This window comes from Amyelois transitella, chromosome 28 (genome assembly GCF_032362555.1).
Source record: "Amyelois transitella isolate CPQ chromosome 28, ilAmyTran1.1, whole genome shotgun sequence".
NCBI lineage: Eukaryota > Metazoa > Arthropoda > Insecta > Lepidoptera > Pyralidae > Amyelois > Amyelois transitella.
The window spans coordinates 44,891-62,537 of NC_083531.1; the positions used below are offsets into that span (position 1 = coordinate 44,891).

The following is a 17,647-nucleotide window of genomic DNA, read 5'->3' on the forward strand; positions in this document are numbered from 1 at the left end:
ACCTTTAATTATGGATGGTACGCCTCTGAGGATCGTGTACTGGAACGCAGAATCGCTCCGGAGGAAGAAATACTTGCTGGCCAACTTCCTCCGGGAGCAGCACATCGATGTTCTCCTCGTCAGCGAGACCCACCTGCGGGATGACCAAAAGTTTGGCATCCCCAATTACATTACATACCGGAAGGATGAGAAGAGCCCGGTCAGTGGATATGCCTACCGGGGACTTGCAGTGTTGGTGAAGCGCAACATTATTCATCAGCCCATCCCCCACGTGGAGTTCCAGACAATGTACGCCCTCGGCGTGCTCATCAGCGTCGCCGGCCGCGAGCTGCGGCTGTTTGCCGCATACATACCGCCAGGGGCCAAGCTCGACACCAACGAGCTCTGGTCCCTACTGAACACTACCACGCCAACGCTTGTGGCTGGCGACTTTAACGCCAAGCACACAGCCTGGAACTCCACGAGGATCAACCGAAGCGGAAGAATCCTTCATCAGGCCGCTGTGGACCACGACTTCGAGCTGTTGGGGCCGGACGAACCCACCCACACCGACACGTTGGGAGGCTCCGACACCATCGACATCGTGGCCCACAGAGGGCTGACAGCGCTGCCAACACTGCACGTCTACCCGGACCTGCCGTCAGACCACCGGCCGGTTCTTCTCATCCTCCGGGACCTTCCGGCGAGGGTCACGCTGCCGAGGAGAACATCCAAAATAAAATGGGACCACTTCGTGGACAAGATTGTGGGCGACAAGGCCAGTGTCGCCTTCAAGCGGGTCTCCACCAGCGAAGAGGTCGAGCTTGCGGCGAGTGCCATCACCCGCAGCATCCAGCACGCGCTCGACGCCGCACGGACCCCCGTGCCGGCCACCGCCAAATCCGAGCCGCTCCCGGCGCACCTCACCGCGCTGCTGGAGCGGAAGCGAAGAATGCGGAGGCTGTGGATGAGTACTCGCTGCCCAACACTCAAAGCCGACCTGAACAAGCTGGTGGAGACAATCAAGGACAAACTAGAGGAGCACGCAGCCAGATCGTGGGAGAACCACCTCTTATCGGTAGGCGGTGATATCCCCTCCGTTCACCGCCTCTGCCGGCAGTTGTCGGGCGTGCCACAACCCGTCCGGCCGCTGCTGGCAGCCGATGGCCTCCCACGGTTCAAGGCCGAAGACAGAGCTGAGATCTTCGCCGAGCATCTGGAGCGTCAGTTCACGCCGAACCCGATCGTGGACCAGGCCCACCACGACAGCGTCGTCGAGCACCTTCGGGAGTACCTTGCGGAGCCAGTGCCGGAGCTTGAGGATGCGGTATTCTTCACTCCCGGCCAGGTCAAGAGGACCATCCTGAAGCTGAAGCCCAGGAAAGCCCCGGGCGCAGACAACGTCACGAATGAGGCGCTTCGCCACCTACCGCCGGGATTCATCACGGCGGTGACGCGCCTCTTCAATGGCATTCTGCGCTCGGGCCACTACCCGAACATTTGGAAAACCGGAAGGGTGATCCTCTTGCCCAAGCCGGGGAAGGACCTCCGCAAGCCTGAGAGCTACCGGCCCATTACGCTTCTCAGCGCCCTCTCGAAGGTGTTCGAAAAACTGCTGCTCGGCCTCATACTGCCGCACATCACGCCGCGCGCCGAGCAGTTCGGGTTCCGGCCCGAACACTCCACGACGCTCCAGATCGCCAGGCTTCTTGGCGAGATCTCAGCTGCTGCCAATCGCAAGGAGACCGTGGCTGTCGTGCTCCTCGACAACGAGAAGGCCTTCGACAGAGTATGGCACGAGGGGTTGCTATACAAACTGTCGAAGAGCCAACTTCCCAGAAGACTGACAAGGATTGTGGCCTCCTTCCTGAACGAGCGGAAGATCAGGGTGGCGGTCGAAGACGCCGTTTCTTCGGAGAAACCCGTCCGGGCTGGCGTTCCTCAGGGCAGCTGCCTGAGCCCGGCCTGCTACGCTGCGTACACCGACGACATCCCGGTCGCCGATGGAGCCAAGCTGGCTCTATACGCCGACGACGCGGCGTACTTCGCGAAATCCATAAACGCGAGGCACGCCGCCAAGAAGCTCCAAAAGGCACTCGACGCCCTGCCAGATTGGCTCCAGAAGTGGAGACTGTCGGTGAACGTGGCGAAAACGCAGGCCATTATCTCCGGGAACGCCGCCCCACCGCCGCCGCTGAAGCTCTTCGGGAAGGACGTGGCGTGGCAGCCACACGTCACCTACCTCGGGGTCAAGATCGACCGTGGACTTCGCCTGAAGACCCACGTCGATTCAGTGGTGCAAACTGTGAAGATGGCCAGGGGAAGACTGCGTCCAGTCCTCTCCTCCAGCCTCCCGCTGAAGACGAAGCTCGGGATCTACAAGACCTACGTCAGATCCCGCCTCACGTACGCAGCCCAGGCGTGGTACGCCTATGTCGCGGAGACAAACAGGCAACGTCTCCGTGCGCAAGAGAACCAATGTCTCCGCGACATCGTCAGGGCCCCACGGTACGTGAGGAACGCGACGATCCAGCGGGACCTCAAATGGGAGGGCCTGGACGCGTTCATCTCGCGTCTGGCCGGCGACATGTTCGGCAGGGCGGACAGGTCGGCGCACCCGCACCTTGTGGGTATCGCGCCTCTCCACGCTCGCCCGCCGGACCGAAGACACTGGCCATCGCCGAGAGAAGCCATCTTCACAGCGAACACCACTGCAGGCGCCGCACCCGCGGCGCCCGTTGACCCCGCAGGAAGAGGAAGACCTCATTAGTGGCCGCCACGGCCACGCTCGTGACCTGCCTGCCGTTGCAGGCAGCGTAGATATCCGCTGAAGAGGGCCACAATCCCTGAACAGCTACCCCACATTTCCGCCTACGGCGGAAATGCAGGAAGACCCACGACGACGAAAATTTACCATTCGTCGACAAGTCGTGTTTGCGCGTGCGCGTCTTTGTGTTTAACAATCTCATCGAATCAATCTACAACAAGATGACCGGTCGCGGTAAAGGAGGCAAAGGTCTTGGAAAGGGAGGAGCTAAACGCCACAGGAAGGTGCTCCGTGATAACATCCAGGGTATCACCAAACCGGCCATCCGTCGTTTGGCTCGCAGAGGCGGCGTCAAGCGTATCTCCGGTCTGATATACGAAGAGACCCGCGGTGTTCTCAAGGTGTTCCTCGAGAACGTCATCCGCGACGCTGTCACTTACACCGAGCACGCCAAGAGGAAGACCGTCACCGCCATGGACGTGGTCTACGCTCTGAAGCGCCAGGGACGTACGTTGTACGGTTTCGGCGGTTAAGGTGTGCCGTGTGCGTGTCTCGTGTTTCTCGCTCGCTCGATCTCTGCAAGCGAGTAAACAAACGAAACAAACAATTAAACAAAAAGGCCCTTTTCAGGGCCGCAAAAGTATCGTTGAATTTGTTGTTGTTAAAACCGTTTCTGATGTCACTTATCGTGTCGACCGTTCATTATGCATGCATGCATGCATGCAGCACACACACACACACACACACACACACACACACACACACACACACACACACACACACACACACACACACACACACACACTCACACTTGACTCTTCTCTCTTTATCTTTTTTTTTTTCAACAAAACAAACACAATTTTCGCACGTCCAGTCACTTCCAAGACGTAAAAACTTTGTTAAATTTGACTTCACACCCGACACTGGCCACCTCCTCACGTTACTTAATATTATGATATTGTCTCCTCAGTAATCTGGATCCATCCATCCATCCATCCATCCATCTCCCGCCGCCGACGACACTCTATACACTGACTGACTGACTGACCTAATAAAAATATTGCAACTGCCACTGCCACTGCACACACCGCACATCAATTAGTAGGTAGTATGTAGACGATATTACGACGCACATAATGCACTAGTTAGGTAGGTAGGTAGGTAGGTACTCGTTACAACAACAAAAACAAAAAAAAAAAACACTCCGCATCCCCGCATTCTTTTCTCTCGCCCGACTGCCCGACTATTATTTATTTATTATCATATAATAATTACACAAATATAATAATAATTACATGCTTTTACATCGAGAAAGAGACTAGACGCTCGCTCTCCGAGAGCTCGCACTTTGCGTGTTTTACCAACGTGGACTTGACAAGCTTCAAAATTGTCAAATATAATATTTATACATATGAAATATTAACAAGGGTGAACAATGATATCTTAGCTTTTTATCTGGGGACACTAATTGCGTACATTATTAGGTTTTATAATGAAAAACAACTTTTGAACATGACCCGAGCTCTGGTCCGATATATTACTGTGAAAATAAACGTCTATAACTCGGGATCACTATTCATCGGTGTGATTAAAATCACACGTGCACGTGGATAAACTCAATAATATACATTATACGTGTTCAATGTGCCTTCATAGCGCATTATTATTATGGAAAATTAATATTTTCCGAACTTAGTTAGTGAAAAGTTGGAAGCTCTCGTATGAGAAAACGTTTCGCGGCACACCGGTTCTCGTTACGGTATTACTCGATGCGAACGAAATGTTCGCACGCGCCCGTCGAGTCGACTTTAACAACACTGTTCATTTAACAATTCCCGTGTTTGTTTGTTTGCGCGTGTGTGTTAAGTGAAATAAATAAATATTAACAATATGGCAGACACAGCTGTAGCTTCCGAGGCACCGGCACCGGCTACGCCGGCGAAGAAGCAGCCTAAGGCGTCTGCCGCGGCGGGCGGTGTCAAGAAGGCGAAAGCCAAACCGACCCACCCGAAGACATCGGAGATGGTCAACAGCGCCATCAAGGAGTTGAAGGAGAGGAGCGGATCGTCCCTGCAGGCCATTAAGAAATACATAGCGGCCCAATACAAAGTCGACGCCGAGAAATTGGCACCGTTCATAAGGAAATATTTGAAGAGCGCCGTCGAATCCGGAGCACTGATCCAGACCAAGGGCAAAGGTGCGTCGGGATCGTTCAAATTGGAATCCAAATCGTCATCGTCCAAGAAACCGGCCGGCGGTGCGGCGGGCACCAAGAGGTCCGCGTCCGCGGCCGGCGCCAAATCGAAGAAGGGATCCGCCGCGTCCGCGTCCGCCTCCAAGGCGAAGAAGGCCGCCTCCGCCGGCGGCGGTGCGTCTTCGTCGCCGTCGAAGGCTGCCGGCGGCAAGGCGGCCTCGTCCGCCGCCACCGCTAAGGACAAGAAGGCTGCGGCCGCGGCCAAGAAGAAGCCAGCGGCGGCCAAGAAGGCCGCGACGGCCGCGCCCGCGAGGGCCAAGGCCGCTGCCGCGCCGAAGGCGAAGAAAACTGCCAAACCCCCTACGAAGAAACCGAAAGCGCCCAAGCCGAAGAAGGCCGCCACAACACCCAAGAAGCCCGCAGCAAAGAAAGCGGCCGCGTCAAAGAAGTAAATCCCTACCTGTGTATGTACCTGGTACATACCGCCGCTCTCTTTATCTCTCCGCCGTTTGTTTACTGCTAGTTGCTTGCTTGCTTGCAGAAACAACAACAACTACCACGAAGACGGACGTCGTCGAAGAAGAAGAGATCGGGGTGGGTGGGAAAAAGCGTGCACCGTTGTGTGCGCGTGCCGTGCCGCGCCCATGGTGCCCTTTAGCGCCGAACAAAAAGCCCTTTTCAGGGCTAACATATGGTTCAATGTGTATGTTTCTTTGTACAACAACAATAATAACACATGTCTGTGTGTGTTGTGTCGTCGACCTACCTTGTGAGACAGGAGTGTAAGTATCGCTTCTTACGTAAGTATTGATGAAGAAGAAGAGAGAGAGTGTTAAATAAAAAAAATAAATAAAAATATACAAACGCATGAACATTCAGATATATATTTCATTACCTGACTGTGTTATTAGCTAGCTAGCTCATGATATGTATAATATAACGTAACGTAATAGTGAGTAAGGAAAGAAAAAAAAAAAGTAAATATGTAAATAAAAATAGGTAGACATTGTCCGTTAGTTCGTTCGTTCACATCCCCACCACTCGATGTTGGTAACTTCGTTCATTGTACGATAAAGATCAACGCACGGGTGTATATAATAAAAGCATACCCCGTCCGCGTACGCTCATTTTAACGTCGTCGTCCGTTGTCACAACAACGTTTGTTTGTTTGTTTACTAACTGTACCAATTCAATCTTCGAAAAATGTCTGGACGCGGTAAAGGTGGAAAAGTGAAGGGGAAGGCAAAGTCGCGTTCCAATCGTGCCGGTCTCCAGTTTCCCGTGGGCCGTATTCACAGGCTGCTACGCAAGGGCAACTACGCCGAACGCGTCGGTGCCGGCGCTCCGGTTTACCTCGCCGCCGTGATGGAATACCTGGCCGCCGAAGTGCTCGAGTTGGCCGGCAACGCCGCCAGAGACAACAAGAAGACCAGGATCATACCTAGACATCTTCAATTGGCCATCCGCAATGACGAAGAATTGAACAAACTGCTCTCCGGTGTGACCATCGCTCAGGGCGGTGTACTGCCCAACATCCAGGCGGTGCTTTTGCCCAAGAAGACCGAGAAGAAGGCGTAAGTCGTCCACTTTCGTTCGTTCGTTCGTTCCTCTATTTTGTTGTTGTTTTTATTGTATGTATTTTGTATTGTACACACACACCTATGTTGTCGTTCACCTAAGGTGCGACTCCATAATTGTAGTGCGTGTACATACACACACATATACGTACTTGCTCAACAACAATCTGAGGCCCGATATGGATGGATGGATGGACTCTTACGTGGTCGCCGGGTGCGTCGACTTGCTAACTCGGAATAAAAAGACAAAAAGGCCCTTTTCAGGGCCACAATATGATTCTTATGCGTTAAAAACAGTTTCACTTTTGATAAACCAAAGTCAACAAAGCTAATCATTCTAAAACACAACGTACGATTCACTTACTTACTCAGTTGCTGGCTCAGCAAGAATAAATAAACGGGCTTTACACGAGTCTGCCTGTCAAAAATACTTTGTCAAGTCTTATCTACCTCTACCTAGTTCGCTACCTACCTATTACATATTATGCAAACCTAACCTAACCTAACGTAACAAGGGATAACCTAAACTAGGTATCACCTACCTACCTACCTATTTTTTTTTTTTTTTACCTACCCCCTTTTTTTTTTTTTTTTTTTTTACCTATCTTTATCTCACTTTCTTTGCACTATTGGCGGAGGGGAGGGGAAGGGAGAGGGGGGAGGGGAATGATTCGAGGCGTGCCCGACGCGACTACGCCGACTTTCCTATTGGCCGATATACGCTGTGACCATTACACTGTTTGACTGCAGACGACGGACATATAGTCAAAATTTATCAAAAATTCGGGCACCACACGAGACATCTCGGTTTCTAGATCTCGCGCTAGTGACGTTACGCACGCATTTTATAACAAAGAAAAATGCCGCCCAAGACCAGTGGCAAGGCCGCCAAGAAATCTGGCAAAGCCCAGAAGAACATCTCCAAGACTGACAAAAAGAAGAAGAAGCACAAGAGGAAGGAGAGCTACGCCATCTACATTTACAAAGTGCTGAAGCAGGTGCACCCGGACACCGGTATATCCAGCAAGGCGATGTCCATCATGAACTCGTTCGTGAACGACATCTTCGAGCGAATCGCCGCCGAGGCTTCCCGCCTGGCCCACTACAACAAGAGGTCAACGATCACATCGAGGGAGGTGCAGACTTCCGTGAGGCTTCTCCTGCCCGGTGAGCTCGCCAAGCACGCCGTCAGTGAAGGCACCAAGGCGGTCACCAAGTACACCAGCTCCAAGTAGATGATTTATATATAGTGTGTGTGTGTGTGTGTGTTTGCTAACGTGTGTCCGTCGAAGTGTTTTGTTTTGTTTGCTCCTACACATCACCTACCCCTTCACGGTTGGGTCAGGTAGTGGATGGGATCGGACGGGCGAAATATCGAATGGATGCAGAATGGCAGCACAGCATATACGCACGCACACGCGTGTATAATATACCTACATCCAAAAGGCCCTTTTCAGGGCCACAACATTTGTCATAATTTACTGAATGTTTCTTCTCGACTTAATACGTCGTACCAACCTCAGACTTATAATTCGGAGTAATAATAATAATAATAAAGTAAACACGCATGATATCATGATATCGAACAACAAATGTTTGTTGTTGATAAAAATATATATACGTAAATATTACAATTGTTCGCTGTGTCCACCCCGCAAAGGAAAATATTATTATTCTAAATAATACTACATAATTATTTCGTAAAATACTACACACGCACGACTGAGAGAGAGGGAGACAGGAGAGGGGGGGGGGGGGGGGGGGGGAGGAGAGGGGGGGGGGGTTCACCATATTACCCTTACCATAGTACCATTCGGTAGTATACTACCAGTCGATGCTACGTGTTCGTATAAAACGCGCTAGAATCTGTTAATTCGGATCACTTCAGTTCGGTCGGTACCCGCGTGCGGTCGTGTGTACGTACTTGGTGTGTTTTGTAATCGTTCTTCCGTTGATACTTTCTACGAACAAGGATGGCTCGTACTAAGCAGACGGCCCGTAAATCGACCGGAGGTAAAGCTCCGCGTAAACAGCTCGCCACTAAGGCGGCTCGTAAGAGCGCGCCCGCAACCGGCGGTGTCAAGAAGCCGCATCGCTACAGGCCCGGAACAGTTGCACTCCGTGAGATCCGTCGTTACCAGAAGAGTACTGAGCTTCTGATCCGCAAGTTGCCGTTCCAGCGTCTCGTACGTGAAATCGCTCAGGACTTCAAGACCGATCTCAGATTCCAGAGTTCGGCAGTGATGGCTCTCCAGGAAGCGAGCGAGGCGTATCTGGTGGGCCTCTTCGAGGACACCAACCTGTGCGCCATTCACGCGAAACGCGTCACCATCATGCCCAAGGACATCCAGTTGGCGCGCAGGATCAGAGGAGAACGCGCTTAAGCGTGTAGAGGAGTCTGGTGGTGATTCCCGTTGTTGTGTGTCCGATCTCGTCATGTTCATGACCATTACATGATCATGATCGCAACGTGACACTAGAAATGGAACGTCGCCGCTCGCATTTACAAACGGCCCTTTTCAGGGCCACACACGATTCAAACTGATACATGTTTCTTGGTACGATGAGTTAGTTCCCACCACCACCTACCTGCGTAATTAATGAACATATATTATTATCATGTAACTACTTCCTTACCACCACATACACGCAGCAACATATTGTTATGTATGTAAAAAAAAAAAAAAAAAAACAAATAAAAACATACAAAATCTTTATAATACCTAACCTACTGTTGCGACTGCGAATGAAAGCTAGTATGGAATAATAATAATGTGCGTGTACGTATTTATTTATTATTATTATTTTTTTTTTTTTTTGTTTTTCTTTTTATTTAATATTCTCGTATATTATTATTATTTTTTTTTTTTTTTTTTTTTTTATTAACGCGCGCTCGTTCTTCTATTGGTTGGCCGTTGAGAGGCCCCCCTCGCCTCCCCACCCCTACCCCCTCCTTCGCGTTGCTAGTGTATATAAAAGTAGAAAATCAAACCCGAAAATTTACCATTCGTCGACAAGTCGTGTTTGCGCGTGCGCGTCTTTGTGTTTAACAATCTCATCGAATCAATCTACAACAAGATGACCGGTCGCGGTAAAGGAGGCAAAGGTCTTGGAAAGGGAGGAGCTAAACGCCACAGGAAGGTGCTCCGTGATAACATCCAGGGTATCACCAAACCGGCCATCCGTCGTTTGGCTCGCAGAGGCGGCGTCAAGCGTATCTCCGGTCTGATATACGAAGAGACCCGCGGTGTTCTCAAGGTGTTCCTCGAGAACGTCATCCGCGACGCTGTCACTTACACCGAGCACGCCAAGAGGAAGACCGTCACCGCCATGGACGTGGTCTACGCTCTGAAGCGCCAGGGACGTACGTTGTACGGTTTCGGCGGTTAAGGTGTGCCGTGTGCGTGTCTCGTGTTTCTCGCTCGCTCGATCTCTGCAAGCGAGTAAACAAACGAAACAAACAATTAAACAAAAAGGCCCTTTTCAGGGCCGCAAAAGTATCGTTGAATTTGTTGTTGTTAAAACCGTTTCTGATGTCACTTATCGTGTCGACCGTTCATTATGCATGCATGCATGCATGCAGCACACACACACACACACACACACACACACACACACACACACACACACACACACACACACACACACACACACACACACTCACACTTGACTCTTCTCTCTTTATCTTTTTTTTTTTCAACAAAACAAACACAATTTTCGCACGTCCAGTCACTTCCAAGACGTAAAAACTTTGTTAAATTTGACTTCACACCCGACACTGGCCACCTCCTCACGTTACTTAATATTATGATATTGTCTCCTCAGTAATCTGGATCCATCCATCCATCCATCCATCCATCTCCCGCCGCCGACGACACTCTATACACTGACTGACTGACTGACCTAATAAAAATATTGCAACTGCCACTGCCACTGCACACACCGCACATCAATTAGTAGGTAGTATGTAGACGATATTACGACGCACATAATGCACTAGTTAGGTAGGTAGGTAGGTAGGTACTCGTTACAACAACAAAAACAAAAAAAAAAAACACTCCGCATCCCCGCATTCTTTTCTCTCGCCCGACTGCCCGACTATTATTTATTTATTATCATATAATAATTACACAAATATAATAATAATTACATGCTTTTACATCGAGAAAGAGACTAGACGCTCGCTCTCCGAGAGCTCGCACTTTGCGTGTTTTACCAACGTGGACTTGACAAGCTTCAAAATTGTCAAATATAATATTTATACATATGAAATATTAACAAGGGTGAACAATGATATCTTAGCTTTTTATCTGGGGACACTAATTGCGTACATTATTAGGTTTTATAATGAAAAACAACTTTTGAACATGACCCGAGCTCTGGTCCGATATATTACTGTGAAAATAAACGTCTATAACTCGGGATCACTATTCATCGGTGTGATTAAAATCACACGTGCACGTGGATAAACTCAATAATATACATTATACGTGTTCAATGTGCCTTCATAGCGCATTATTATTATGGAAAATTAATATTTTCCGAACTTAGTTAGTGAAAAGTTGGAAGCTCTCGTATGAGAAAACGTTTCGCGGCACACCGGTTCTCGTTACGGTATTACTCGATGCGAACGAAATGTTCGCACGCGCCCGTCGAGTCGACTTTAACAACACTGTTCATTTAACAATTCCCGTGTTTGTTTGTTTGCGCGTGTGTGTTAAGTGAAATAAATAAATATTAACAATATGGCAGACACAGCTGTAGCTTCCGAGGCACCGGCACCGGCTACGCCGGCGAAGAAGCAGCCTAAGGCGTCTGCCGCGGCGGGCGGTGTCAAGAAGGCGAAAGCCAAACCGACCCACCCGAAGACATCGGAGATGGTCAACAGCGCCATCAAGGAGTTGAAGGAGAGGAGCGGATCGTCCCTGCAGGCCATTAAGAAATACATAGCGGCCCAATACAAAGTCGACGCCGAGAAATTGGCACCGTTCATAAGGAAATATTTGAAGAGCGCCGTCGAATCCGGAGCACTGATCCAGACCAAGGGCAAAGGTGCGTCGGGATCGTTCAAATTGGAATCCAAATCGTCATCGTCCAAGAAACCGGCCGGCGGTGCGGCGGGCACCAAGAGGTCCGCGTCCGCGGCCGGCGCCAAATCGAAGAAGGGATCCGCCGCGTCCGCGTCCGCCTCCAAGGCGAAGAAGGCCGCCTCCGCCGGCGGCGGTGCGTCTTCGTCGCCGTCGAAGGCTGCCGGCGGCAAGGCGGCCTCGTCCGCCGCCACCGCTAAGGACAAGAAGGCTGCGGCCGCGGCCAAGAAGAAGCCAGCGGCGGCCAAGAAGGCCGCGACGGCCGCGCCCGCGAGGGCCAAGGCCGCTGCCGCGCCGAAGGCGAAGAAAACTGCCAAACCCCCTACGAAGAAACCGAAAGCGCCCAAGCCGAAGAAGGCCGCCACAACACCCAAGAAGCCCGCAGCAAAGAAAGCGGCCGCGTCAAAGAAGTAAATCCCTACCTGTGTATGTACCTGGTACATACCGCCGCTCTCTTTATCTCTCCGCCGTTTGTTTACTGCTAGTTGCTTGCTTGCTTGCAGAAACAACAACAACTACCACGAAGACGGACGTCGTCGAAGAAGAAGAGATCGGGGTGGGTGGGAAAAAGCGTGCACCGTTGTGTGCGCGTGCCGTGCCGCGCCCATGGTGCCCTTTAGCGCCGAACAAAAAGCCCTTTTCAGGGCTAACATATGGTTCAATGTGTATGTTTCTTTGTACAACAACAATAATAACACATGTCTGTGTGTGTTGTGTCGTCGACCTACCTTGTGAGACAGGAGTGTAAGTATCGCTTCTTACGTAAGTATTGATGAAGAAGAAGAGAGAGAGTGTTAAATAAAAAAAATAAATAAAAATATACAAACGCATGAACATTCAGATATATATTTCATTACCTGACTGTGTTATTAGCTAGCTAGCTCATGATATGTATAATATAACGTAACGTAATAGTGAGTAAGGAAAGAAAAAAAAAAAGTAAATATGTAAATAAAAATAGGTAGACATTGTCCGTTAGTTCGTTCGTTCACATCCCCACCACTCGATGTTGGTAACTTCGTTCATTGTACGATAAAGATCAACGCACGGGTGTATATAATAAAAGCATACCCCGTCCGCGTACGCTCATTTTAACGTCGTCGTCCGTTGTCACAACAACGTTTGTTTGTTTGTTTACTAACTGTACCAATTCAATCTTCGAAAAATGTCTGGACGCGGTAAAGGTGGAAAAGTGAAGGGGAAGGCAAAGTCGCGTTCCAATCGTGCCGGTCTCCAGTTTCCCGTGGGCCGTATTCACAGGCTGCTACGCAAGGGCAACTACGCCGAACGCGTCGGTGCCGGCGCTCCGGTTTACCTCGCCGCCGTGATGGAATACCTGGCCGCCGAAGTGCTCGAGTTGGCCGGCAACGCCGCCAGAGACAACAAGAAGACCAGGATCATACCTAGACATCTTCAATTGGCCATCCGCAATGACGAAGAATTGAACAAACTGCTCTCCGGTGTGACCATCGCTCAGGGCGGTGTACTGCCCAACATCCAGGCGGTGCTTTTGCCCAAGAAGACCGAGAAGAAGGCGTAAGTCGTCCACTTTCGTTCGTTCGTTCGTTCCTCTATTTTGTTGTTGTTTTTATTGTATGTATTTTGTATTGTACACACACACCTATGTTGTCGTTCACCTAAGGTGCGACTCCATAATTGTAGTGCGTGTACATACACACACATATACGTACTTGCTCAACAACAATCTGAGGCCCGATATGGATGGATGGATGGACTCTTACGTGGTCGCCGGGTGCGTCGACTTGCTAACTCGGAATAAAAAGACAAAAAGGCCCTTTTCAGGGCCACAATATGATTCTTATGCGTTAAAAACAGTTTCACTTTTGATAAACCAAAGTCAACAAAGCTAATCATTCTAAAACACAACGTACGATTCACTTACTTACTCAGTTGCTGGCTCAGCAAGAATAAATAAACGGGCTTTACACGAGTCTGCCTGTCAAAAATACTTTGTCAAGTCTTATCTACCTCTACCTAGTTCGCTACCTACCTATTACATATTATGCAAACCTAACCTAACCTAACGTAACAAGGGATAACCTAAACTAGGTATCACCTACCTACCTACCTATTTTTTTTTTTTTTTACCTACCCCCTTTTTTTTTTTTTTTTTTTTTACCTATCTTTATCTCACTTTCTTTGCACTATTGGCGGAGGGGAGGGGAAGGGAGAGGGGGGAGGGGAATGATTCGAGGCGTGCCCGACGCGACTACGCCGACTTTCCTATTGGCCGATATACGCTGTGACCATTACACTGTTTGACTGCAGACGACGGACATATAGTCAAAATTTATCAAAAATTCGGGCACCACACGAGACATCTCGGTTTCTAGATCTCGCGCTAGTGACGTTACGCACGCATTTTATAACAAAGAAAAATGCCGCCCAAGACCAGTGGCAAGGCCGCCAAGAAATCTGGCAAAGCCCAGAAGAACATCTCCAAGACTGACAAAAAGAAGAAGAAGCACAAGAGGAAGGAGAGCTACGCCATCTACATTTACAAAGTGCTGAAGCAGGTGCACCCGGACACCGGTATATCCAGCAAGGCGATGTCCATCATGAACTCGTTCGTGAACGACATCTTCGAGCGAATCGCCGCCGAGGCTTCCCGCCTGGCCCACTACAACAAGAGGTCAACGATCACATCGAGGGAGGTGCAGACTTCCGTGAGGCTTCTCCTGCCCGGTGAGCTCGCCAAGCACGCCGTCAGTGAAGGCACCAAGGCGGTCACCAAGTACACCAGCTCCAAGTAGATGATTTATATATAGTGTGTGTGTGTGTGTGTGTTTGCTAACGTGTGTCCGTCGAAGTGTTTTGTTTTGTTTGCTCCTACACATCACCTACCCCTTCACGGTTGGGTCAGGTAGTGGATGGGATCGGACGGGCGAAATATCGAATGGATGCAGAATGGCAGCACAGCATATACGCACGCACACGCGTGTATAATATACCTACATCCAAAAGGCCCTTTTCAGGGCCACAACATTTGTCATAATTTACTGAATGTTTCTTCTCGACTTAATACGTCGTACCAACCTCAGACTTATAATTCGGAGTAATAATAATAATAATAAAGTAAACACGCATGATATCATGATATCGAACAACAAATGTTTGTTGTTGATAAAAATATATATACGTAAATATTACAATTGTTCGCTGTGTCCACCCCGCAAAGGAAAATATTATTATTCTAAATAATACTACATAATTATTTCGTAAAATACTACACACGCACGACTGAGAGAGAGGGAGACAGGAGAGGGGGGGGGGGGGGGGGGGGGAGGAGAGGGGGGGGGGGTTCACCATATTACCCTTACCATAGTACCATTCGGTAGTATACTACCAGTCGATGCTACGTGTTCGTATAAAACGCGCTAGAATCTGTTAATTCGGATCACTTCAGTTCGGTCGGTACCCGCGTGCGGTCGTGTGTACGTACTTGGTGTGTTTTGTAATCGTTCTTCCGTTGATACTTTCTACGAACAAGGATGGCTCGTACTAAGCAGACGGCCCGTAAATCGACCGGAGGTAAAGCTCCGCGTAAACAGCTCGCCACTAAGGCGGCTCGTAAGAGCGCGCCCGCAACCGGCGGTGTCAAGAAGCCGCATCGCTACAGGCCCGGAACAGTTGCACTCCGTGAGATCCGTCGTTACCAGAAGAGTACTGAGCTTCTGATCCGCAAGTTGCCGTTCCAGCGTCTCGTACGTGAAATCGCTCAGGACTTCAAGACCGATCTCAGATTCCAGAGTTCGGCAGTGATGGCTCTCCAGGAAGCGAGCGAGGCGTATCTGGTGGGCCTCTTCGAGGACACCAACCTGTGCGCCATTCACGCGAAACGCGTCACCATCATGCCCAAGGACATCCAGTTGGCGCGCAGGATCAGAGGAGAACGCGCTTAAGCGTGTAGAGGAGTCTGGTGGTGATTCCCGTTGTTGTGTGTCCGATCTCGTCATGTTCATGACCATTACATGATCATGATCGCAACGTGACACTAGAAATGGAACGTCGCCGCTCGCATTTACAAACGGCCCTTTTCAGGGCCACACACGATTCAAACTGATACATGTTTCTTGGTACGATGAGTTAGTTCCCACCACCACCTACCTGCGTAATTAATGAACATATATTATTATCATGTAACTACTTCCTTACCACCACATACACGCAGCAACATATTGTTATGTATGTAAAAAAAAAAAAAAAAAAACAAATAAAAACATACAAAATCTTTATAATACCTAACCTACTGTTGCGACTGCGAATGAAAGCTAGTATGGAATAATAATAATGTGCGTGTACGTATTTATTTATTATTATTATTTTTTTTTTTTTTTGTTTTTCTTTTTATTTAATATTCTCGTATATTATTATTATTTTTTTTTTTTTTTTTTTTTTTATTAACGCGCGCTCGTTCTTCTATTGGTTGGCCGTTGAGAGGCCCCCCTCGCCTCCCCACCCCTACCCCCTCCTTCGCGTTGCTAGTGTATATAAAAGTAGAAAATCAAACCCGAAAATTTACCATTCGTCGACAAGTCGTGTTTGCGCGTGCGCGTCTTTGTGTTTAACAATCTCATCGAATCAATCTACAACAAGATGACCGGTCGCGGTAAAGGAGGCAAAGGTCTTGGAAAGGGAGGAGCTAAACGCCACAGGAAGGTGCTCCGTGATAACATCCAGGGTATCACCAAACCGGCCATCCGTCGTTTGGCTCGCAGAGGCGGCGTCAAGCGTATCTCCGGTCTGATATACGAAGAGACCCGCGGTGTTCTCAAGGTGTTCCTCGAGAACGTCATCCGCGACGCTGTCACTTACACCGAGCACGCCAAGAGGAAGACCGTCACCGCCATGGACGTGGTCTACGCTCTGAAGCGCCAGGGACGTACGTTGTACGGTTTCGGCGGTTAAGGTGTGCCGTGTGCGTGTCTCGTGTTTCTCGCTCGCTCGATCTCTGCAAGCGAGTAAACAAACGAAACAAACAATTAAACAAAAAGGCCCTTTTCAGGGCCGCAAAAGTATCGTTGAATTTGTTGTTGTTAAAACCGTTTCTGATGTCACTTATCGTGTCGACCGTTCATTATGCATGCATGCATGCATGCAGCACACACACACACACACACACACACACACACACACACACACACACACACACACACACACACACACACACACACACACTCACACTTGACTCTTCTCTCTTTATCTTTTTTTTTTTCAACAAAACAAACACAATTTTCGCACGTCCAGTCACTTCCAAGACGTAAAAACTTTGTTAAATTTGACTTCACACCCGACACTGGCCACCTCCTCACGTTACTTAATATTATGATATTGTCTCCTCAGTAATCTGGATCCATCCATCCATCCATCCATCCATCTCCCGCCGCCGACGACACTCTATACACTGACTGACTGACTGACCTAATAAAAATATTGCAACTGCCACTGCCACTGCACACACCGCACATCAATTAGTAGGTAGTATGTAGACGATATTACGACGCACATAATGCACTAGTTAGGTAGGTAGGTAGGTAGGTACTCGTTACAACAACAAAAACAAAAAAAAAAAACACTCCGCATCCCCGCATTCTTTTCTCTCGCCCGACTGCCCGACTATTATTTATTTATTATCATATAATAATTACACAAATATAATAATAATTACATGCTTTTACATCGAGAAAGAGACTAGACGCTCGCTCTCCGAGAGCTCGCACTTTGCGTGTTTTACCAACGTGGACTTGACAAGCTTCAAAATTGTCAAATATAATATTTATACATATGAAATATTAACAAGGGTGAACAATGATATCTTAGCTTTTTATCTGGGGACACTAATTGCGTACATTATTAGGTTTTATAATGAAAAACAACTTTTGAACATGACCCGAGCTCTGGTCCGATATATTACTGTGAAAATAAACGTCTATAACTCGGGATCACTATTCATCGGTGTGATTAAAATCACACGTGCACGTGGATAAACTCAATAATATACATTATACGTGTTCAATGTGCC

At 48.9% G+C, this 17,647-nt stretch overlaps 7 protein-coding genes across 7 annotated transcripts; all 7 read left to right on the top strand.

Moving 5' to 3' along the window:
• Positions 1–4,587: 4,587 nt before the first annotated feature.
• On the top strand, positions 4,588–5,894 carry LOC132903679 (histone H1B-like). The gene has a single exon (XM_060952498.1). It carries the CDS (start codon positions 4,637–4,639, stop codon positions 5,390–5,392), a length of 756 nt encoding a protein of 251 aa, XP_060808481.1. The 5' UTR covers positions 4,588–4,636; the 3' UTR covers positions 5,393–5,894.
• A 179-nt stretch (positions 5,895–6,073) lies between these two features.
• LOC132903663 (histone H2A) lies at positions 6,074–6,840 on the top strand. Its single transcript, XM_060952448.1, has one exon. It carries the CDS (start codon positions 6,144–6,146, stop codon positions 6,516–6,518), a length of 375 nt encoding a protein of 124 aa, XP_060808431.1. The 5' UTR covers positions 6,074–6,143; the 3' UTR covers positions 6,519–6,840.
• Positions 6,841–7,318: 478 nt separating this feature from the next.
• Positions 7,319–8,031, top strand: LOC132903630 (histone H2B). The gene has a single exon (XM_060952326.1). The coding sequence runs from the start codon at positions 7,378–7,380 to the stop codon at positions 7,750–7,752; it is 375 nt and encodes a 124-aa protein (XP_060808309.1). The 5' UTR covers positions 7,319–7,377; the 3' UTR covers positions 7,753–8,031.
• A 453-nt stretch (positions 8,032–8,484) lies between these two features.
• Positions 8,485–8,948, top strand: LOC132903632 (histone H3). The gene has a single exon (XM_060952328.1). The coding sequence runs from the start codon at positions 8,491–8,493 to the stop codon at positions 8,899–8,901; it is 411 nt and encodes a 136-aa protein (XP_060808311.1). The 5' UTR covers positions 8,485–8,490; the 3' UTR covers positions 8,902–8,948.
• A 2,265-nt stretch (positions 8,949–11,213) lies between these two features.
• LOC132903628 (histone H1B-like) lies at positions 11,214–12,520 on the top strand. Its single transcript, XM_060952324.1, has one exon. The coding sequence runs from the start codon at positions 11,263–11,265 to the stop codon at positions 12,016–12,018; it is 756 nt and encodes a 251-aa protein (XP_060808307.1). The 5' UTR covers positions 11,214–11,262; the 3' UTR covers positions 12,019–12,520.
• A 179-nt stretch (positions 12,521–12,699) lies between these two features.
• On the top strand, positions 12,700–13,466 carry LOC132903631 (histone H2A). Its single transcript, XM_060952327.1, has one exon. It carries the CDS (start codon positions 12,770–12,772, stop codon positions 13,142–13,144), a length of 375 nt encoding a protein of 124 aa, XP_060808310.1. The 5' UTR covers positions 12,700–12,769; the 3' UTR covers positions 13,145–13,466.
• A 478-nt stretch (positions 13,467–13,944) lies between these two features.
• On the top strand, positions 13,945–14,657 carry LOC132903629 (histone H2B). The gene has a single exon (XM_060952325.1). It carries the CDS (start codon positions 14,004–14,006, stop codon positions 14,376–14,378), a length of 375 nt encoding a protein of 124 aa, XP_060808308.1. The 5' UTR covers positions 13,945–14,003; the 3' UTR covers positions 14,379–14,657.
• The last annotated feature ends 2,990 nt before the right edge of the window (positions 14,658–17,647 follow it).